The 23,262-nt window shown below is 36.1% G+C and overlaps 4 protein-coding genes across 7 annotated transcripts; 1 reads left to right on the forward strand and 3 right to left on the reverse strand.

Moving 5' to 3' along the window:
* Nucleotides 1-1,103: 1,103 nt before the first annotated feature.
* Nucleotides 1,104-3,546, forward strand: LOC103852232 (protein TRIGALACTOSYLDIACYLGLYCEROL 3, chloroplastic). The gene is made up of 10 exons (XM_009129149.3): nt 1,104-1,563; nt 1,678-1,800; nt 1,910-2,005; nt 2,094-2,171; nt 2,248-2,309; nt 2,395-2,470; nt 2,582-2,689; nt 2,785-2,963; nt 3,051-3,135; nt 3,258-3,546. The coding sequence occupies exons 1-10, from the start codon at nt 1,420-1,422 to the stop codon at nt 3,294-3,296; spliced, it is 990 nt and encodes a 329-aa protein (XP_009127397.1). The 5' UTR covers nt 1,104-1,419; the 3' UTR covers nt 3,297-3,546.
* A 146-nt stretch (nt 3,547-3,692) lies between these two features.
* LOC103852233 (ycf20-like protein) lies at nt 3,693-6,276 on the reverse strand. 2 transcript variants are annotated; one of them, XM_009129151.3, is made up of 2 exons: nt 4,355-6,276; nt 3,693-4,290 (listed from the first exon to the last, which is right to left on the reverse strand). In XM_009129151.3, exons 1-2 carry the CDS (start codon nt 4,471-4,473, stop codon nt 3,831-3,833), a joined length of 579 nt encoding a protein of 192 aa, XP_009127399.2. In that variant the 5' UTR covers nt 4,474-6,276; the 3' UTR covers nt 3,693-3,830. The 2 variants fall into 2 exon arrangements, with proteins under 2 accessions (XP_009127399.2, XP_018511682.2); XM_018656166.2 differs by having other exon boundaries at nt 3,762-4,293.
* A 251-nt stretch (nt 6,277-6,527) lies between these two features.
* On the reverse strand, nt 6,528-11,411 carry LOC103852234 (probable E3 ubiquitin-protein ligase ARI8). Of its 2 annotated transcripts, XR_004455735.1 has the most exons (16): nt 11,110-11,411; nt 10,820-10,944; nt 10,617-10,728; nt 10,444-10,534; nt 10,167-10,339; nt 9,966-10,070; nt 9,796-9,884; nt 9,415-9,522; nt 9,024-9,114; nt 8,836-8,925; nt 8,099-8,146; nt 7,833-7,904; nt 7,659-7,758; nt 7,126-7,252; nt 6,606-6,998; nt 6,528-6,569 (listed from the first exon to the last, which is right to left on the reverse strand). XR_004455735.1 is itself a non-coding variant. In XM_009129152.3 (15 exons), the coding sequence occupies exons 1-15, from the start codon at nt 11,248-11,250 to the stop codon at nt 6,776-6,778; spliced, it is 1,695 nt and encodes a 564-aa protein (XP_009127400.1). In that variant the 5' UTR covers nt 11,251-11,411; the 3' UTR covers nt 6,597-6,775. The 2 variants fall into 2 exon arrangements, 1 of the variants encoding a protein (XP_009127400.1); XM_009129152.3 differs by lacking the exon at nt 6,528-6,569 and having other exon boundaries at nt 6,597-6,998.
* A 4,084-nt stretch (nt 11,412-15,495) lies between these two features.
* Nucleotides 15,496-22,767, reverse strand: LOC103852235 (transcription elongation factor SPT6 homolog). Of its 2 annotated transcripts, none has more exons than XM_018656834.2 (16): nt 22,538-22,767; nt 22,342-22,434; nt 21,878-22,010; nt 21,660-21,723; nt 21,411-21,549; nt 21,206-21,329; nt 20,873-21,110; nt 20,583-20,777; nt 20,394-20,501; nt 19,914-20,300; nt 19,735-19,842; nt 18,847-19,626; nt 17,181-18,494; nt 16,868-17,077; nt 16,296-16,773; nt 15,496-16,116 (listed from the first exon to the last, which is right to left on the reverse strand). In XM_018656834.2, exons 1-16 carry the CDS (start codon nt 22,566-22,568, stop codon nt 15,689-15,691), a joined length of 4,830 nt encoding a protein of 1,609 aa, XP_018512350.1. In that variant the 5' UTR covers nt 22,569-22,767; the 3' UTR covers nt 15,496-15,688. The 2 variants fall into 2 exon arrangements, with proteins under 2 accessions (XP_018512350.1, XP_018512351.1); XM_018656835.2 differs by having other exon boundaries at nt 15,521-16,116; nt 22,342-22,431.
* Nucleotides 22,768-23,262: the final 495 nt, after the last annotated feature.

The following is a 23,262-nucleotide window of genomic DNA, read 5'->3' on the forward strand; positions in this document are numbered from 1 at the left end:
TAGAGAAATCCACAAGTAATTCAGAATTGTAAACAAATAGATGCTAAGGGTTCATGAAATACAGTTTTAGAACTCAAAGCATTACAATCAAATCAGTCAACTTTTGTTGCATATATAATCTTTGTCTAGATTCCAAAATTCAGTCAGTTCAGACAAGCATTAAGATCATGTTTGATAAGTTCACTAAATCCCATTTAGCTCATTTAAAATTAGTTATTTAGCTCATTTAAAATTAGTTCAGGTAATCAATAATATTTTTGTATCTACCCGTTATCATAAGATCTAGATTTTAGGTTGTCAATCCAAATCTAGTTTTAAGAACAATTCAAATGAATCATATAAGATAACCCAAATCATTCAATCTAATAATTTATCAATCCTTTGAAAACCTCTAAATCTAACATGTGATTTACTCATACATAATCAATGAAACACAAATCATAATCTAAGTAAATTACATAAATAAATATAATAAATAGATAAAGGAGTTAGATGTTGTCGGTTTTCCTTTGATTCCGTACAAATTAGGGTACCATTGTCTTTATGCTTGGAGTTTGACACTTGATTTAGCAGACTTTCTTCTAGGGGTGATGTGTGCAGTGATTACTTGTCTATTGTTTCTTCTTCCATGTGTGCATTCGGAAAGTTTCAATTGGCAAGGTTTCGTCTTCGTGGTGTTTGGTTTGAGCTTCTATTTAAGGGAAAATTGACGTTTATGAGTGCTTTGTATCCGTATATAAAGGTTGTGTGGATTGAGTAGCGGTCTTTCTTGTCGGGTTATGAAGTCTTAAATTCTTTGTTCTTGGACGTTATCGTTTGGCGGGCGTAGACAGCAGTGATGAGCGTATAGAGGTATGAAGCATAAATTATCGTGTGACTGGTGGCCATGGGCAGCAACGATAAAGCTCGGTCATGGGCATGTGTACTCAGTTTTAAAGTTTACTAAGTTAGTTTGTTTAATGCTCATGTGTAGTTGTGAATCTGTATAGCTGAATTTAGTGGCAATTTTAGTTTTTATGCTGTGTCTCTGTAAGTTGTCCCAGTGTGGATTCCAGACACCACTTTTTTGTGGGCTCTTAATTCTAGAGTTTTGTGGTTATACCGCTAACGTATGTACTAAAATTTGTATTTCACTTTGGAATGAGTTTCATCACTTACCTAACCAAAACCCCTTCTTTCTACTTTTTTTTCTTCCTATTTTTTTTGTCATCACTTTTCTCTTCATATCTCTCTCTACCATTTCTCTATAATTTTTTTTTTGGTATTTTCACCAATTCTGCTTTCGTTAAAAGTTGGAAAAAAAAAAGCTATGCAAAGAAGTGACCCGCAAAGCCCACACCTTTGATTCATCTGTGTCAATTTCTCCAAAACGGTGGTGCATCTTCGATCCCATTCTTCAAGATCTCAAAACCCAGAATCATGCTTTCTTTTGCCTCTTCTTCCTTGCTTCGTACAAGTTTACACTTCCATGCTTCTTCCCACCAACCCGTCCCTATGTCTAGAAGAAGTATTACCCCGTTCCGTCGGAAAGTCTTTTGCTGTTCCACCGCCACCAAATTCGATGTAATTTCTCAAAGTTTCTTCCTTTTATCTCTGCAATCAAATCTTATGCAATTGTAGTCCGAACTTGATTTGAGAGTGTTGTTGTCTAATAGTTTTTTCTTTTGATATCTGCAGAGTCTATCAAAGTCAGGAGGAGGTTTGCGTGAGCCTGAGAATGATTCTGATGTTCTTATAGAATGTCGAGATGTCTACAAATCATTTGGGGATAAACATATCTTGAAAGGTGTTTCCTTTAAGGTAATGCTGTTCATGTTTTGCTAAAGGCTACTTCTACCTTTAGATAAAGATTTTAGGATTGTTCAAAACACATTCTAAACTGTTTTTGTTTTTTTTTTGGGTTATGTAGATTAGACATGGGGAAGCTGTTGGGGTGATTGGTCCTTCTGGGACTGGAAAGTCCACAATTTTAAAGATCATGGCTGGTCTTCTTGCTCCAGACAAGGTCTGACAAGTCTTTCCTTTTTTTTTTCTCTCTCTCTCTAGTTAGATGATGGTATCCTTTTAGGTTATGGGTTGTCTCTAATGATCAGGGAGAGGTTTATATACGAGGGAAAAAGCGAGCTGGTTTGATAAGTGATGAGGAGATATCAGGGCTTCGTATTGGCCTTGTAAGTGCTCTTCTTCATGGCTCGTTCATTTTTTATGGTTTGGAGTTTTGTGTATCTAATGGGTTTTGTTTTACAGGTTTTTCAGAGTGCAGCTCTCTTTGATTCTCTTACAGTTCGTGAAAATGTTGGTTTTCTACTGTAAGTTTGTTATACATCACCACTCATTTCTCTATCCAGAAAGTCTTTTTATTGATTTAACCTTTCCATGTTTAACTAATTTCAGCTATGAGAATTCAAAAATGTCGGAGAATCAAATATCTGAGCTTGTGACACAGACCTTGGCAGCTGTTGGTTTGAAGGTATCCTAATTATCACATCAGTTATGAAAGATATGCGTCAAATGAATGATTGTTTACTCCACTTAGAAACATCTGGTTCCTTATGATTTCAATCTTTTCTAACAAGATCAGGGTGTTGAGAATCGACTGCCTTCTGAGCTATCTGGTGGGATGAAGAAAAGGGTTGCTTTAGCTCGTTCACTTATTTTCGATACAACAAAGGAGGTCATAGAGCCAGAGGTCATCCAAAGATCCACTTAAGCTCCTGCATTTTGTATACTTCTTGATGAAAGTGTATGTAACTCTATCATGCACTGCTTTTCTCTTCTTCTTAGGTGCTCTTGTACGATGAGCCAACAGCTGGACTTGATCCCATTGCATCAACTGTAGTTGAAGATCTTATACGATCTGTTCACTTGACGGGCGAGGAGGATTCACTTGGGAAACCTGGGAAGATCGCCTCTTATTTGGTTGTTACCCATCAACATAGCACCATTCAAAGAGCTGTAGACAGGTTCTGATTATATTGTCCACATTCTTGAAATACATGATATGTTTTTTTTCTTTCATCCCTTGAGAAGTTTTGGTTTCTTCTATTCAGGTTATTGTTTCTGTATGAAGGAAAAATCGTCTGGCAAGGAATGACTCATGAATTTACAACCTCAACAAATCCAATAGTTCAACAGGTCCTTTTTTCTCTCTCACATATTCACTTCTAATTTCAAACAAGAATGTTTGTCAAGAGACATGGAAGTACTTCAAATGTAGTTTTGAGTGTCATTCATCTTTTTGTTGTTGTATCTCTCAGTTTGCTACAGGCAGCCTTGACGGACCAATTAGATACTAAGGGGCACAAACCAAGAAGTGTGCGGTACATTGTCTAGTTCATGGCAACACTGAGTTGAGTTGAGTTGTGTGAAGACTCCTCTTGCTCCTATTAAGATTCTAAAGAAACTAGATTCTTTATTTCTTCCAAAAGAAAGCTTTTAATCCTACTTGTAAACACTATTTTATCTTAGTAGAGCATAGATCAGGAAAGGATTGTAAGTTGAGGTTTCTATTTTGAAGTAACAATATAATCATTGGGTTTTAAAGTGCGTTGAACAAAGACAATGATTCTGGCAAACATATGCCTCAAATTAAGTTGTGTATGCAATGCAGCCTCCTCTAACTCTCAGTAAGATTCTAAAGAAACTGTCTAGAGCAAAGCAATTGATTCACAAGAGTTTAATGCAGACGTTAGTGCAAAGAACAGGACTTGCATTCTCAGACAAAACTGAAACTCTAGTTGCAACTGATACACTTGTGACTCTAATCAAAGGTTCTCTATATATCTATATTCATACAGTAGAAGAAAAGAAAGAAAAGATTTTAAATTTTTTCAGCTACCCAACTTGAAAGCATCAACAAAGAGACCCAAACAAACACCAGCTTTCCAGAAATTCATAAACACAACAAAAGACTGAAACTTCTTCCCAGAAGAAGAAGAAGATGTCTCCTTCTTCTTCTTCTTATACATAAGCATACCGATTCCTTCAATGGCAGCCACGACGATACCCGCAACCAGCACGTCCCAATCACCGGTTTGGCCAAGAATCGTGGCCAATGCATTAGCAGTGTAGAAACCAAGAAGCAGTAGAAATATCTTCATGGGAAAGTTTTGTCTCGCCGAGTTTATCTTCACAAGCAGCTGTTTGCCTAACGCAACCGCGATTCTGCCTAATCTAGTGCTACCTAGACCTGTTCTGTCCCCTCCGTTGTCTCCAGGACCAGGAGGAGGAACTGAAGAGCCCGTGTCTAACGCAAACGCTATTCTCTGATTCGGTCTTCGAATCTGAAAACTGTTGAGAGAGAATGTTTCAGTGCCAAAAAGAAAAATCAAGAGATTCCCCTAAAAATGGGTACCTTTTGATGGAATTGATCCTTGTGTGGAAGTGGAACACATTTATCATAAAGGGTCGACCTTTATCAATTTCGATGATTGATGGTGTTAAGATGCGTGAAGCTTGAATTTGAGATGCCATCAGAAGGAGAGGTCGGTTTGTGAGATTTAGGGTTGATTTCAGCGAGTGACGGACGATTATAAAGTTGGGTTTAAGACGAAAATGCTAGAAGCCTTGCTTGGAGAGAAGGATGGAGATTTTTTAAAGTTCTTCTTCTATTCGTCTTACCATTTTTTTTGGGCATGGGGACATTAAGGAATTAGAGAATGGATAGTTAAGACGTCAGAGCATGAATTTTGGTAACATAACAAGTTTACAGAAATTTGGGTCCTTCAAATCCATTTTGAGATGGGCAGAATAGTTATTTTCCCACGAGAATTATGATATAATGTCAAATTTTTCCGAAACTATTGTTAATATTTTATAGCTATTTTCCTTCGAATTCATAGTTCGAGACCTATTTCTCCACATTGATCAAATTAGACAGTTATATCGATTTATTGTTTTATCTGAGACTAAACTGAATTTACGACCACCCGACCAAAAGTAACACCCGAGCAAAAACAAAAATCAACCCGACCCTTACATATGTTCCTAAACCCAAAACACAAAACCCCGTAATCCTCAAACTAAAATAAGAATCCTAAATTCACTTTCTGGAACCTCGTCAAGTTGAATTGAAGGCTTTTTCACGAAGTTTTCAACTAGTTGTTCGATTTCGAATTTGTCTCTCTCCACAACATCTTCGTCGAATTCATCTTCCACGATTGGACTCTCCACGTTTTGTAAAGCTCCAAAGATTACTCCATTGATTTCTGCTTACAAATCGAATGAGATTTTGTTTTATAGGGCTCAACAAATTGGGGATTTTTTAGTTAAAAGTTTCGATGGAATAACAGGTCTGGATTTGGATCACTTTTTTTTTCTAATGAGTCTGGGTCTCAAATCGTGGTTAAATCGATCTTATTTGGTTAACTATCAACTTTAATCGGTTTAGTTAAGACGCGAGAGCATAAATTTTGGTAACATAACAAGTTTATAGAAATTTGGATCCTTCAAATCCATCTTGAGATAGATAGGTAATTAATAAAATAAATTACAATTATCTAAATTGGTAAATAAAATTAAACTGAAGATTAAAAAGATTATAAGAACACAAAAGAAAGAGAAATAGCTTCAAATAGTTTTAAAACATCTTTTTGTTTACAAACTAACCCACAAAAATCAAATTGACCAAAATATGTTTCATTAAAGGTTAAATGAAAATTATACAATTCCTAAAAATATACTAAATGTATAGATATTTCAAAAATCGAACTTTCTGAAATTTTTTGTTTCAAAATTATTTTATGAAACGATTTTTTTAAAAAAAAATTAGGAAGGCTTTCTGAAATCTGTATGATATCTTCTTGAATTAAAGTTATTCATAAACATATATTCATGAAAATCTTTCTAAACATACATTTATGAATGTATTTTTAAAATACACATTTATGAAAGTTTGCGTAAATTTTATAAAGATTATACATAGTTATCAATATATTCCTAAATTTTATAAAATATTATACTTCTTCAGTTTTATTTGCTGAAATATGGCTTATAACTTAAATTCAAGAAGATATCATACATATTTCAGAAAGCCTTCCTAATTTTTTTAAAAAAAAATCGTTTCATAAAATCGTTTCATGAAATACTGCCATAGCTTTAAGCCCAGAAGTCGATGGTTGGAACTAGAATTCGAATATATGTTGAGACGTCAAGAGACCCCAACTGTACTTATTCCGGCCTAGATCTATTGAATATATTTTTACCCCCATAATTTTCATTCTACAAGATACTCCACATTATAAACGGAGGATTGCTTCCGGAAAAATGGAAAAACTACTCCTAACTGAAGTGAAATCAAGCATTCTAAAATTGTTTCAGAATGAAGGATTAAAAAATACATGCAAGAGACGAAATACTACCGAATTATTCGGAAAATGTAGTAAAACTCAATCAGAGTTGCCTAACGGAACTAAAATCCAACGAAGCTGAAGATTAAAATTGATTTCGATCAATACAATAAAAAACATACATAAACAAAAGTTTTTCTCATCTCTTTCTCTGTGAAAGATTTAGGAGAGAGAACAGACAAGATTTTCTATAAAACTAATTTACATAAATTGGCATTTAACCAGTTTTTTTTTTTTGTTTTGGTCAAAGCATTTAACCAGTTTATAATTATCTTGTAAAGACTTATTCAGCTTTGATATTCCAACAACAGAAAAACATGCAAAAAAGTTTCGAATACACTTCCACTTGACCATAGCCGCGGGACAAAAACATTAATAATACAGTCTTTTAATGCAAGTATGAAGATTTCTTGCTGGCATCCTTTTATTCACCGGCCATGTTCACAAATCTGGCAAATGGTGACGGACTTTGGATTTACAAGAGTGCAACGTTCACAAGCCCATTGGCCTCCTGAATCCGAGCTGCTGGCTCGAGATGTGGATCCCTTATTCTTTGAACTTGCCGCTCGACCATATGCACCATGCGAGTTCACATCCGGTAACCCATTCTCCAGCGCTCTAACTAAGTTCTCGAAATAGTTTTTGGTGACACTGCTCAAATTTCCAGTCAAAAAAAATAAAATAAGGGATGAATGAAAACTTCCTCAAAGTTCACACCAAATTCTTGAAACTTTTTTTTGGGGCTTATCAGTATTTTCTGTAGGTATAGAGAAATTACCTAGTTAGACCAGCGAGTTTTGTGCGGAACTCATTAAAATCTTCCGATGGACCTTTGGCTTCAAAGTACAACTTCAGTTCTTTTTCAGCACACTGATGAAGTCGTTCAAGGCCCGACTCAGCTTCGCCTAAATCCATGGAAACAGAAGATAAGAAATAAATGTCCCCGTACCAATTAACAAACATAAATTAGCGGCCAAATATGATACTGCACCTGACCAGATTGGTTTAAGTTTCAGATTAAGGTGGACCAATTTGTTATGAAGACGCTTGAAACATAAAGTTCAATTTATTTCAGATAAGGTATATTCTTAACCATTCCCCATCTTACAAAAAATAAACTAATGATGTCTGGCAAATTTGGATCCATCATTACATTTTCTAAACCATTCCCTATCTTACTAGACTACATGATGTTCTATAAATAGGGAGCAAAACACGCAGGAAGTGATGCAATCAAGGAATCAAAACGAAGATTTTTGAAAGAACAAAAAAAGAGTTAAATGTAAGATTTGAGGATTAGAAACAAGTTACCTTGTAAGTACTCGAAAAACTCTCTCTTTCCATGCTCATGGTCAGGTATGTAAAAACCATAAGCATATGTCCATTTAAGAACTCGTCTGCATTCGACTATCTAATGATTGTATATCAAATTAGTGAGCCAAGTCCAGAAGTCTCAGATACCTTACAGGAGGAGCGGGATATTACCTGTAACCACGCTTCTATAATGAACTTCAGTTGTGATTCAGGCTGACACTGTATGTCACTAAGCTTCTCTATCTGTCGAGTCAATAAGAAAAAAACTTTAGCGAAAACCAAAACATTAGAACATTCACCAAATTTAGAAGTGTCATGCATGCCAAATTAGATAACAAACAACAAGGGCATATATGCTTTATATATTGTAGAAGATCATCATGATACTTCTTTGATGATTCTTATTTACATGAGAAAGTGTTGCAATGTAAACTTACATCATCTGTTTGCATCTTCTTAAGATCCGCCAGCGCCTTTTGCCTAGACTGCAGCAAGTAGTGAAGTTTCTTTTAAATCATTTTTGAATAAACGCCGATGGGCTTTTTGTAAATACAAAACCTCTTATACTGTAGGGTTATTATTCAACAAAAGAATACATGAAAAATTTCAAACAGAATGATATGGATAAGAAAAAATCCAAGGTTTATTATAATCTCCCTACGACTAATTTCGTTGATATGCTTAATATGCCATAGAATTTTAGAGCGGTACTTTCCTCTAGCAGTAACACGACTTGTTAAATGTTAACTATCACAGACTCACAGTACCCAATCCCCAACGAGCATAAACCAACAAGTAAACATACTAGTTGCTAAATTCTCACAGCTAGAGGACAGGTTCCTTATACAAAAATACATCATACACACTACATGCACTTCTTTCTATGTTACATAGCCTCTATGCATTCCAAAATCAGCCAGCTTCACTTTCTTAATTTTTCAAAATTCTCAAGGAATATATATTATATATATATACATATATTCATATCTAATACTACTCTACTTCGAAAAAATGATACATATACACTTAGGATTAGTCATTAAAATAGTTCGTCTACTTCTCTTGGTACATGAATAGATTTTTTGTTTCCAAGAAGCAAAGACTGCTAAAATCTATTTAGTTATAATTCCCCTTTTAAACAGAAAGGAAACTAAATGTACAAAAGTTGACATACCGATTGATTGGTTGCCCATCTTTCATAGTAGTGGGTATATCTCTCAAGAGAATTTTTTGCCATCTCTCGGCGTTTTTCAGTCTCATCATACTGCACAAAAAGATTATGAAAGACATAAAATGCGTTCAGACATAGACTTAACATATCTGTTGTCAGTCAGGGGCAGAAGCAAAGTATATAACTCATACAATGCCGTCTTGCTTTGCTGCATCATAACGGTTACAAGCATAAAAGCCACCTGTCTTTTCACCATGCTCTGTCCATGCTCCCAGACAGAGCCTACATTTACATAATACAAATACTTATGATGAATATTGAGTGGAAGCAAAACAAAATATAACACAACCAAATTCATATGAGGACCAGCTACTAAAAAAGATACTGAAACATGCAGAAACAATATTAACACAGTTAATTCCTAACCTAAAATAAAATAATCAACTTATTTTCTATCTTGCTTCTGAAAATAGACGTAAAAATTCAACTCTTTGAGTTATGATTCCAGGACGCACAGAGAGAACATAAGCAGAATTCATGATATGATGGCATTATGTACAATCAACTGCTTTATCAACTTACCAGCAAAACTCATATTTACATGGCGGGGTACATGTAATATGCATACAACCCTGGTTCTTCTCTATCGGCCGTTTACATTTTGGACAGGGCTTCGAGTTTGCCAAAATCCTGAAAGTCAATATAGAGTTTCGAAGAACCAATTCAGAATGTGAAGAATGGTGCACCATACTTCTAGGAGACTGATGAGAAGAAAGCAAATATAAATTCTTCTAAGAGTTAAAAACGAAAACGTATCCATTGTTTTGGCTATATAAAAAATGGTCACCATCAATACCAATACAATATAAAGAATCCATATATTTTTAAGAACTTCAAGCATCCTTTTAAGGTTGAGCTACATGCCAAACATCTTAAGCATCTATATCGGACAAATCAACGTACCAATTCATGTTCTCAGATTCAGCGCTATTCTTCATTATCCATTTAGATACGGTGTCACAATCTACAGGACGGTGAGCTTCTTCAGCACACTGCGGTCACATGTCGCGTTCGAGTCAATTACTTTCTAGGCAATGGAAAGATGAGAATTTTACATGAAAGGAGCGACTTACATTCCAGCAGAAACTGTAACAACATCGACAATTCACATCATAATTACCACTCCCAACAACAAAGTTTACAGCGTAGTCACAGCCTGGAGCAGGACACCACTTGGTCTGAAGGATAAAGAACACTAAGATTATGCACTAGAAGACAATTAAGAAATCATAAACATGCCTAAAGTATAATGAAACTGAAGATTGATAGTTTACCTTTCTATTGTCTTCAACGTATGATCTAACAAAATAACTTGTGTACTTCTGTCTATCTTTCTCAGGAGCTAACGCATTGATCATATCCTGACCAATGGCAGCATTGCAAGAAGGATCCGGGCATCGTAACATAAGACACCCTGGACCATCATTAATCGCCGTGGAGATATAACCTAAGGATGTGTGAAAAGGTCAGACAGATAACCAAACAAGAATGAACCATCATTATCTGTTACTTACTTAAAGATACTATTATCAGGACAGGAGTAAAACAAACCTTCCCAGCACGAATCGCAAAAAGGGTGACCACAAGCAGCAGCGTGCAATTTATCAGAAAGGTAAGTCTCAAAACAAATACCACAGGTAAGCTGCCAAAATTAGAAAAGCAAAGTTTAATATTTCAGACAAATTTTTCAATGCTAGAAAGAAATTAAAAAAAAAAAGACATACTTCAGCTTCAGCATCAGATGAGAAATGAACAAGAGGTTTGTCCAACAAGCCAACCGCATGTCGGACTTTTTCTTCGTCAGCAAACCATTCATCATGAACTCTGCTTACACACCTAAAAAAAATACCCATAAAAATGATGCTATCAATACTAAGGACAGTAAAAAAAAAAAAAAGTAGTGATTTTTAAATCTGAAAAAAAAGACCAATTGTAGTGACGAAGGAGGATAGCAGAAGAGATAGTTGAAATGGACAAAACAGAAGAAACCCGCGAGATGTCTTCTTCTTGAAGCTTACATATATCCTCCTCGCTTAACACACTATAGTTTTGCTATTTGTTCCCAACACCAACAAACTATTAGTAACAATATTAAAAAAAAAAAAAGAAAAGACAAGTAATTAACGAACGATTGAGATTTGTGTTATTCAATAATAATCACCAAAATGAAATGGTCTGTGGTTGAAAACGAGATCGAGAAGATGAAGAAGAACAAACCTGGCGGCGGCGGAAGAGGAGGTCATCAGAATCATCAACGTCGTCTTCCACGAACTCGTAATCGGCGTCGACGCTGTCCGCGTAATCGGAGTCGTTGTCGGCGAATTCGTTGCCGCTGTAGAAATCTTCATCACCATCCATCGAAATTTCTTTCGCGATCGATTCGATTCGATTCGGTTCTCAACACACTCTTTTTTTTTCGATTTTTGTAAACTATTAAAAAAAATAGGAAATGAAGAAAGAAAGGCTCTCAGACGACGTTTTCCAAGGCAAATGGAAATTAGCAAAAAGGTGAATTACGAAATTAGCCAATAAAATTCATTCGTTTTTGATCATGAATAATTTAATACTATATATAAGAAGATTTCATTCTAATTTTATCGAGTTAAATCTCTATTCTTTTAATAACTTTTCTCTTACCTTTTTTCTCTTCTCGATTTGCATCTGTAGGGTTCATTTTGATCAATTTAACACATATTTCAATAATTTTGAAAAATTCAGTGATATTTGCAAATATTTTTTAAAAAGTTTTATACGATCATTTAAATTAAACAGTCCTTAAACAAAAATTTTAAAACGCTAATATTATTGTCGGAATTGTCTATTTATCGTCCATATATTCGTGAGTTGGGCCGATTAGAAAGGACGCTTGTCAGTTTTGGATTATTAAAAGATCCATTTTGAAAGAACCGATGGTAAAGTACTTTTGTGGTCGGAAGAGTTACCAAAATGACGAGTGTCACTGATCCAGCGTTGATGGAAGTGACATGGGTGTGAGTGTGACTTGTTTCTCCAGTTGCCATGATGCTCTATTGATTGGGGATGACCTCCTTGGTTTGAACCGGTGTGTTGTTCTAAAGACAGTTGTTTTCACTCTTCTCCTCCACCTACATACGTTTGGAGAACCCCGTCCACCGCGTCTTGATGGACCTCCCTCCACACCTTTGTAGTCATCTGACCAACTGTCTCTTAAAACAAAATTATTTCAGTAATCGTGGTCATAATCGTCATCAAATTCATCATTCTCTTCTTCATCCTCAGCATTCTCTTCCTCATTGTTTTGATTGTCTTCCTTATTTTTGTCTTTGTCATCTTCCTTATCTTTTTCGTTATTGTTTCCATTCTTTGATGATAACGTTTGTGCATCTCAAACATAAGCAGTTTCTATATGTTTCAATATAATATTGTCGTCAAGCACTTCTCTGCGACTAGCTACATCTACTGATGTTATGCTTTCTCAAACAATTTATAAAACAACCCCTCATTTTGTCGTAAGAATATAATTTCGCCCAAACAAACTCCATGAATGTAACAAACAAGTTAGCCGATTAGTCTGCCTTTTGAATCATTCTGAAAATTCTGTAATTTGTGTTATTGCCTATGTATTGTGCACCTCTCTTCCCATTCATATCAGCTACTTCATCATTAAGCCAATAGCACACTTTTACGGAAACACATCTTTCATCGAGACAATAGTCAAGAAAAATTCTATATTTCAACATGTACACCGATATACATTACAATCTTGAAGTCACATACTTCTTTACTACAAAACTTAAAGTTACATCTTTCTAATTTATCACCGATTTACATCTTTCATCGTTTCTAATTTTGTTTCATACGTTTAAACTTAAAATGACACTATTTTAATACCAAATTTTAAAGTTACCTAAAACAAAATTTTACCTTAATTTTATGGTGTAAGAATTTCGGGTTTTAAATGTGTAATAATTGGCTACTAAAAATTAGGTTGTATATTAAACATGAAATCAAAATAGTTTGGGTATTTTTTATAACAAATAAAACTTATGTGATATATTTTTCAGAAATTTTCTTAACGTAAAACGATCTGCATTTTAACGATTCAGTTTAATATGTTTCATAGTATAATTTTTATTTTAAAATATATGGAAAGGGTTCTCGATATGGCAAAAGCTGTTAAAAAGTCAAAAATCAAGCTTATCAGTTCATTTGAGTTGAGTTTAATGATGGACAAGACACTTTCTTTTGGTTTGAGTTACAAATGGGGACGCTTTCTCAACACCAGTTTCTAAACATAAATATATTAGTATTTTCACATTATATGACTGAATAACAAAAAAAACTGAACTAAAATTATGTGAATGAAAAAGCGATAGCTGGATTGATGGTATCTTTAGAAGAATGAAAAGTCTCTCTAGGACGAAACGGTTCTAGTAGTCTTTCAATCATCTCTCCTACTGTTCAATATCTTAAAAATTTTCTAGCAAGAAATGCATATGAGTAAGTACTGCTGGGCTTGCTAGAGCATCCGCAGTGAGGTAAAATAGTTGGGACTCTCAAATATTATTGTTTAATTATATAACTATATTTATTTCTTTTAAAAATAATTAGACCAATATGATGTTGACATGGAGAGAATAAGCTCTTGTAAAGAAATGTGAATTATGAGTAAATGATTCTTTTTTCTCTTATTTTCACATTTACTTTCTATTTATTTTTATATTTTTATTTTAAGTCACAAAAAACTCACAAAATTTCATCACTACACATGCTCTAATAGATGTTACCGGACAGGCGGGCCCAAATTTTCTTGGAATGCCCTTTAACGCGAAGTAGCTGACGATTTTGGAGACCAGAGATGGCTGTCTCGTTGTAACCAAAGAGGACACTTTCCAGACTTTACAAGCAAGGTTATTAGAGACAATGCAGCAGTGCTCAACTAATGGAAAAGAAGAGATCCTATGGCGTCATTCTTCAACTGATTAGCCAGACAGATTTTGTGCATCTCAAAATTGGGAGCAACTCAGAAGGATCAAACCTAAAGTGAGATGGGACAGGCTGATCTTATTTGCACAAAGCGTTCCGAGGTATTCCCTTATTGCTTGGTTGACAACTAGACTTCACGATTCATTGTAAAGGCGGTAAAAAGCATGATAGTTTCGTTTTTCTTAGATACAAGTTTCCCCATCGATTGACATGCATGCTTCGAAAATGAATAGAAGTTAGGTAACTTCAACATTCTTTTGTTCTTTACACCGGTTTCTACGAGTTCCACAAGTTTAATAGCAAATTTATTTTCTGATATTTTATAGATGTAAATGAGTTTTTTTGCTGATCAACAAATTTCAATTCTCAACCAAAAAAAAACAAAAGAAAATTGCTATTTGTGTTATTCAACCTCGTAAAGAATTTATATCCAAAAACAAAATTCAGTATTGTTACGATTAGCTCTAGTTAATTACTACTCCTTCCGTTCCTAAAAGATCTATGTTTTAAAAAAAAAGATTATTTCAAAAAAATATATTTTTTAATATTTTCAATACATTAATTAATGAAAAATTGTACTTTTCAAAAAGAACAATTATGTTTAATAAAATCTCATTAGTTAAAAGTAGGGGTGTTCAATCCGGATATCGGTTCGGTTTCGGTTCGATTTTTTTCGGTTTTCGGTATTTCGGTTAGTAAAATATAACTACCATTCTAAATCCATATTTACTTCGGTTCGGTTCGGTTTATATACCGCCGGTTTTCGGTTTATTCGGTCTTATACCAAAAAAACATAATTATTTTGTTTGAGATCATATTATATAAATTTTAGAGTCATATTGTCAACACCGTCATTTTTTTAAAATATATTACATATTCAAATAAATGAACAAAAAAGTAAAAATGCTTCTACCATCAGATAAAATAATCAAATATATAACTAAAATCAAAGCTTGAAATTTTGAAAATAAAAATACGAAACAAAAAAGAAACATGAAAGAAAAGTTTTTCCACTCTTTCATATTTAGTGTTCATTAAAGTCATGCTTTTTCAATTGAAAATTTTCCATTAATTATTATCAATCAAATTTATAATCTTCATATTAATTTAGTGAAGACTAAAATAAAGCAAAAAGATCAAAAAAAGACTTAGAAAATAAGATGTCTGAATTGCGATGTATTGTTATTTAGTTATAGTTCAAGTGTTTTACAAATTAAGGTTTTTTATTACTATAAAATTATGGTAATAGTTATTAACACAAATTTAACTTATGTAACAAATAGATTTTCATGTATTGTTATAAAATAGATACATATTTACATATTTCTATTTTTAATCGGTTTTATTCGGTTTATTCGGTTTAATCGGTTATATACCAAACCATATCCAAATCCTACGGTTTTTATAAAATTATATCCATTCGGTTTATATGGTATATACCAAAACCAAACCATATTGTCTATTTCGGTTCGGTTCGGTTCGGTTCGGTTCGGTACGGTTCGGTTTTACCATATTGAACAGCCCTAGTTAAAAGTTATTGGAAATAGTTAACTAAAAAATATAATGTATTAGAAAATATAATTTTATATGTTTTTTGATTAAGTGTGAAAAAACTATAACATGAATCTTTTATAAAAGAAGAAGATTCATATAAAAGAAGGTGTATTAATTAAAGACTTTCCTGGAAAGTTCATAAAAAGTCTTTACATAAAATACTAATACCAGGTTAAGAGGTAACAAAAGGAGTAAGCATAAACGACGAACATTAAGGAAGAAGCTAATTACTACTGTTTTGTCTTAGCATTTGCAAATACCCACTAGTTATGATCCTTCACCACCCGCCACCATCGCTCTTATTACCACTAGACTCGTTTCCCCAACCACTATCTTCATCACTCTTTTTACCGGCAGACTCGTTTCCCCAACCACCGCCACCACCACCAGAACCAGAACTGCCACCCCAACCACCATCCTCGCTGCTCTTTTTACCACCAGAATCATTTCCCCAACCACCACCTCCAGATTCGCTACCCCAACCGCCTGCACCGCCACTCTTTTTACCACCAGACTCGCTTCCCCAACCTCCATCTCCATCTCCGGTTCCGGAATTGTTATTTCCCCAATCTCGGTTTCCATCTTCCCTCTCTCTGTTGTTATCACTCCGTCCTCTGCCTCGACCACGACCACCATACGGCCTAGGCGCTCCACTTGGATGCCCATCACCACGTCCACCACCATTTCTGTACTCACCGCCTCTCTCTAACACATACATTTTCACAATTTCTTAAAAAGTGAACATGCAGAATCATAGTCTCACAATATTAATAAACAAATACTTACCTGCGTCAGACTTGCCAAAAATTTAAGTTAAAAACAAAAGCCTGAGAAGTCGAACCATGATCATACAAGCACCCTTTGAAGCAAGTTAAAAGTGTTACCTGGTCTTGGTGCAGATGAGCGATCCGAGTTACCTTTCCAGCCTCCTTCACTCTGAGAACCACCCCAACCACCAGCACCACCTCCAGAAGAGCCACGGTCCGCTGGGCTTCTCATCGGCACCATGGCCGCAACAGACCTGATAGATGGAACTGTTTCCTGCAACGGGTCACCAATATGCCTCTGGAAGTACGCCACAAGCCTGTCAATGTCTTCAAACATCCTTTTCCTGAACTTGAATCCCTTGGGGTATAGACCAACATACTCGTGATGTGGATTTGTGCTCCTTATGTAAGACAGTATAAAGGTTCCTGGATGCTCGTCTGATATCCCGAAAGAGTACACTATCCTTGCAGGATTTTCACTCTTCTCGATCCTGAGAAGCTCATCAACTTCTGATTTTGTCCCCTTCCGGAACTTCCTATAGTTAAGCATCGTCTTGAGATGAGAGACTAGAGGATCAACATACCGATCCATGACCTGCAATTATGAGGTGTGGTAAGATTAAAAATAATTATGGTAAAAGAATCAAACACATGTTCTGGTTGACAGTGATTTAAATAAAGAGACAAACCTCATCTAAATCCTCGAAGGTGTCCTCTCCAATTGTCAGCGTCTTCCCAATACGCTGTAGGCTTGTGATGTCCTTGCTTTCTTTTCCACCTTCAACTATCTCCTTGTGAGCATAGACTCCACCGTAGATCTTAAGCGTCAATGTCAAGTAATTGAGTCCTCGAGAACTTGGACGAACAATGCTTTCTCCAAAATCTTTGTCAGACAAATACTGAGCACCAACAAACAACCTCATCAGATTCTTTCAAAAAGAAGATAACAAGACGCTATTAATGTAAGCATCTTAACAAGTACCAAACAGAGTAAAAGAATACCTCGGTTGCTTGGTCAGCAGTGATGTTCTGGAAACGGGGATGGACAATCATCCGAGACTTGAAATGCTTCCTCACCAGCTCCTTTTCTTTTCGAGCTTTCTCTTTTTCAGTCTGGAGACTGTTTCTATCCTCACGGTAATAGGGATCAAGATTCTGGTTTTGCTGGCGCCTGTTGTTTCTCATTTCACTTTCTTTGCAAATAAGGAACACCCGATAGCTCTCCTTTTGAATCGATTTGATCTTGCATGTAAGAATTTCGCCTTCATTTAGTCGGTCCGACAACTCGACAATGTCTCTCCCATCATCTGCGAAATCTTCCTTCGTAAGCATCCCAGTTAATCCAGAATCTAAGACACATATGGCTCTTCCACTCTGTAATCTCCGAACAGTGGCCTGGACAATTCTGCCTTCAGCTATGGTATCTTCAGTCTCTCCCGAGTTCATATAAAACTCTTCATCTGGAGTTGGATCTTTATAAGGCATCCGCCAATCCTGGAAACCACAGCTTAACTCTCTCATGATATTACGGTAAGTTTCCTTCTTGTTCTCTCGTTTCTTGCTTGCAAGATACTCCTCAAGGACAACTTTCCTCAAAGAGCCTGGCCGATCTCTCACATGCTCTATTGCCATCTCTATTGCATCCTCATCATCATTGGAATCATCTCTTACATCTTGATCATAAATATCTTTTGCCAATTCTTGTGCAAGACCATACGACTCGGGATGTATTCTGGTGTCATCCAATAAGTCGATAAATTGACTGCTACTAGCAGCCAGCCCACTCCTTCGGATGCGCAAGAAACCAGCTGCATTTACAAACACCTTTTTACCAAGACCATGCATTATCAGGTCCTTGCGGACAAATATAGATCCAGCTCTAACAAGTGACCTTTGCAATGACGCAGCTTTCCTAGGCCCAAGTCCAGAAATGAACTGTAAAGGAGAACAAAACCACTCATGGCTAGCTGCCAAATTAATGTCGATTCCAACCTGGTTTGTTATGTCAACCATAACCTGCTCAACCATCCCATACTTCTCGTCAACCTGAAGAAAATTCTCCAATGGATGAAGCTTCCAAGACAATATTTCCCGGCCTGGACCGCATAAAGTCGCAGCCATTGCAAGAGGATTCTGGAGATAGCGTCCAAGAGCAACTGCACGTTTCACGATCCCTGACTGTTGAGGTAGCTGTTCACCTGAGATTCGAGAGTTTTCATATAGCCTAGGAAGTGATTCGTCTACATAAACAATGGTTAAATCATCCATCCCATGTCCAACATCTCTAGGCTTTTCCTCCACCACCTGGAATATGACCTGAAATAAAAAATAAGAGGAAAAGCATGACCAAAATTTACTATGCAAAAGAAATAGCAATGAAAAATCAGCTACACAAGCAGTAATTCAAGCTTAGTTGATCAGATATAACATCTTCCTTTTCTGGAAGGCAGTCAAACTTGAATCAAGGTTCAGAGAGTTTAATAGTTTTTATGATAAGCGCACAAATCCAGGCCACTACAGAGTAGATATTGAGGAACTAATTAGGTAAACCAGTGATCACAGTTTTCCGGAACGTATCAACATAAGACCTTCATTTTAAGAGCAAACTCGGAACTTGTATCATTAGCATGGGTTAGCAAATAAAGCTTATGGTATATGAAATCTTTACCTCATATATATCATCCTTCAGATGAGTACAAGACAAATTGACAGCTCCTAAAGCCAGAACATGCGGTTGATGGTCCATCATAAACTTTAAAACACGATCCTGGTCATTCTTTTTACGTTGCTGGTCGCTGACATTCTGGGATCGCAGTGTGAGAGATCCAGCATAAAGGACATCAAGCACCCCTCCCGATGAATCCAGCATCACAAACGTATTTGGTGGCTTTCCAGGTCCCCAACAACATGCCATGACCCTTAGTGCAGATTCCTCATCAGAGCTAATGTCCATTTCTTTCTTTTGATATGGCCCTGCAGACACCTTGTTCCACAAAGCCTGTCCATACTCAGATAGCAGCCTACTCTTCGCTCTAATAGTTAGCAAGGATCTTGCTTCTTTCTCCATTGATGGTAAAATAAAAGTATGAAGCGCATCCTCCAGTATTAATTTTCTTTGCTCATTCCAGAGTTGAGCATACTTACTGACCCCAACACTTAGATAGTGTTCATTGCAGTCACTAATTAGCCTGTTCATGCAATTCTCGGGCAGCTTGAACGTTACTTGAAGAAGTTTCTCCTCTTCTGCCTTCTGAATGAGAAGCCACTGCGAACCCTCAAACTTGCTCAGTGGCTTTTCTCGTAACCACTTAACCCCAGAAAACTGATGGAAAGAGTCTATTACTCCATTCCCATCTGCTGTTGGACTTGTTGAGACTACTGCATTCTCCATATAAATGCCACGGACATACTTTTTGACTGATGGCTCGCAACTTATCTCAACTGCAGCCTGAGAGAGAAAAATAAGAAGTATGTCAGCATTGATGCTAGGAGAAATTTTTTGTAGTAGTAAGTCCAGCTTAAGAGTCCGCAATATAGGTTTGTTCGCAGAACGTACCATATGCCGTGCACCCCTTAGAACAGCTTGAGGATTTTCAAACATTGCACACACAAAGTTCAATGCCTTTTCCTCTGGTGTTTCCTTTGCATCCTCAAGCTCATCAACCTGCAACTCAAGCAGCATTAGAACTCTCATTTTAAAACAAAATGTAGACCAAACGAAAAAATCCCACTAACCAGTTTTTCTAGGGACAATGCAAGTCCCAATTGCTCAGCACTATACCCAAATTTGTTTGCAACCTCCCAGAGCCCCGCTTTGCTGCAGATGCTATATTGTGATTTTCTCTTAGGCCTCTTGTACTGCCCTTCATCAATACCAACTTCACCGGCAGGAAAATGCAAGTGGAACTTGGAATCTACATCATCAACTTCTCTTTCTGTTTCTGCCACTTTAAGAGACTTAATGACTGATTCAAAAAGATATTGATTTAGGTTAAGCCTAGTTTCATCATAAACCCTCCTGGACTCTTCTTCGAAACGTTTTGCGTAGTAACCATGCAACGCCATTTTCCTTTTTCGAAGAAGGAGCCACTTCCTATCCAAGTCCTGAATCATCCAGAAGACCTACATTGGCATGTACATTTTACATTAATCCACCATTTCCGCAAAAAATATATTAATCTGAGTGCTTGTTGTTTCTCCCTGGAAACTGCTTACCTTATGCCACTTGGTCTCAGGTTTCTTCTCTATATTGAGCTCACTGATATCAGAAGAATCTAACAAGCTCCGGCATTGCTCCTTTCGGTACATAGCTATAAATGGTATCTAGAGGAGAGCATAAAAAAAATTAGCATAACAATCAATGAGCAGTTCTAGGAAAATCTAACTAGAAATGAATTTAAATACCTCTAGTTTCTGCACATGATGTAGCTCCAAAAACTTTGCAATGTCATCCTTCTTAACCGAGAAACCTTGACCACCAAAAATGTGAAGTCCATCAGGATCTTTTAGTAGAGAAGTAAATTGGGCATATATCCAATTGCTCTCTTCCTCAATGCTGAGTTCATCTATCGGAGGGCTTCCAGTGCTTTCTTCAGATATCTGTCAAAGTTGACAAGATATCTTTACATCCAACCATGAACACCAAATAAACTTAACATAAGCACACAGAGAAAAAACTGAAGCAGAGAACGCACCTGCATCCTCTCAGGCATATCAAGTTGGCGGATTTCATCATCTTTCCCTGTCATGTACTTATCAGAGAGAACAGTTGGTTCAAACTCATCTTCAAGCCTTCTTTCCACCCTTTCACTTGATGCCAAACCCTTTTTGCGAATTAACAAAAGCTCGTCAACATCGCCAAATATTTCGCTAGCGTCTCTCAGAGCACTGATATCTGATCCCTGTCTATATTTCTTTTTCTTATGGTCGCCCCTGAAAAAAAAGAGTAGTTTAGAATCAGAAAAATTAAACGTGACATAGACAACCATAAGATTAAGAGAGATAAAAAAAAAACAGAAAAATTGTACTTCCTACGATGACCATTGCCATCTTCATCTACGATGAAATCTGCCATTTCATCCTCGCTCCCAACTACATCTTCTTCCACAGCTAGTTCTTCCTCATCGCCTACATCATCATCAGGCAGATCTACTAGACACAAAGAGTACAAAACCAAAAATATGCATCAACGGCCAAAATAAGAGGTATATCACAAAGCTAAAAAGAATATACCATCAACATCATCAAACAGATCGTCTTTAATCTTGTCCTCAGCACTTCTCCCAGCTCCACTACTCCCATCAAAATCATCATCAGATGATCCTCCCTGGCCAAACTCCCTTTGAGCTTTCTTCAACCTCTTATACTTTCTCTGTCATGGTTCAGGAAAAACAAAAATCAATATTTATTAGCATTGCAAATGTATTGCTTAAGTGTATGTACATAATAATATTGATATAGTTATGCACAAGTATGACTGACCTTTTGGAATTTCGGGTTGTTATCTTGGAGCAGTAGATAATCCTCTTCATCAAGATCTTCGTCCCTGTTTAATCACCATATGTGGGTAGTTTATGACATACACACCCAACACAAATAAGTTTATCAAATCTATCATGATTCTCTGCACTAGCATTAATGTTTTGTAAGTTACACAAGGATGAAATTTCAGGGAGCAAGAAGGGAAAGAATATATATACTTTTTCCTTCGTTTCTTCTTCTTCTTTTTCTTCTTCTCCCCATCGCTATTTTGCCTCTCTTCTTCTCCCTCGTCATCTTCTTCTTCTTCATCACTCACTATGAAACCATCATTCTTATCATATTCATTATCACCTGCAAAACAAATATGCGGTTCTCACATCATGGCAAGAAAACTTAAGTGCAAAAGTGTAGCAAAAACACCAATGACTCAAACCCAGAGTGAGATAAAATGTGAAACTCATAGATTCATACAGAGAAACCCTTTAGTCTAAAAGTAAACTGACGATGCTTCCCCAAGAGACAGAGAATATATAAACACCAAGTGATTAAAGGAGAAAACTTTCCAGCAGAAGATAAACATCTAAGAACACGCAATATGATCCCCACTGAACATGATCTTTCACATTATGAAAGAACAAACATTCACACAGGAAGAACCCAAAATCAAGGACAAAGCGCTTACCCTCCTCTTCATCTTCATCATCGTTGTCAGGGTTCTCGACAGGATCTCCATGAACTGGCTCTCCCTCCTCATCCTCGAGCTCATGATCATCTACTGGGAGAGGAAAAAAATCAAAACTTTAGATAAATCGGAAGAGACCCAAGCGAAATCACGGCGCGGAGACGAAATTAGGGTTTGTGGGAAGTGATTTGTGTACCTTCTTCGTCGGAAATGTCGTTCCTTGCCATTGTGCTTTCGAGAAATTACAAGTGCGACGGCGCAGAAACCAACCCTGAAAGATGAGGAAACGTCGATTGAGAAGAAGGTTAGGCTTTGGCGATTCTAGGGTTCGCGAAAAGCGGCGCCGGAGAGCAGAAGGCTTTACCAGTGTGATTGTTTCGTGAAAGAAAACCACAATCTGAATGAGCTCTATATGCAATTTTCAAGCTTGTATTTATACTGCGGCCCTTTTTTTTTTGTTTCTCATTTAAATTATTGTTTCTTTTATTACTTAAAACAAAATCATTTTTTTTGGTCGTAAAAAGAAATCTTTTAAATTTTCATTCCTTTCTAAAATTGTTTTACAAAACTGTTAGCATAAACTAAAAGCTAACATTTTTTTATTGATTTTCCTGTTTCCAGTTTTTATTAATTGTTATTATTTTTTTTGGGTCAAATTATTAATTGTTATTTATATAAAAATCAAAATTACATAAAAATACAGAAAATAATAAAATTACTGTTAAATGCATAATTAGAATTTTGAAAAAAAATTTAAAAGGAAAGTTGATTTTAATAATATTTGTATCCAATTTTTTTTCTTTTATATTTGACTTTTTCTTGGGTTCACCCCCTAGGGTGAACCTTTAGGTTCACCAACCAATAGAAATTTATCATTTTAGATCTAGTATCTTTTAATTAAGGAAACAAAATAACTTGCCA

This window comes from Brassica rapa, chromosome A02 (genome assembly GCF_000309985.2).
Source record: "Brassica rapa cultivar Chiifu-401-42 chromosome A02, CAAS_Brap_v3.01, whole genome shotgun sequence".
NCBI lineage: Eukaryota > Viridiplantae > Streptophyta > Magnoliopsida > Brassicales > Brassicaceae > Brassica > Brassica rapa.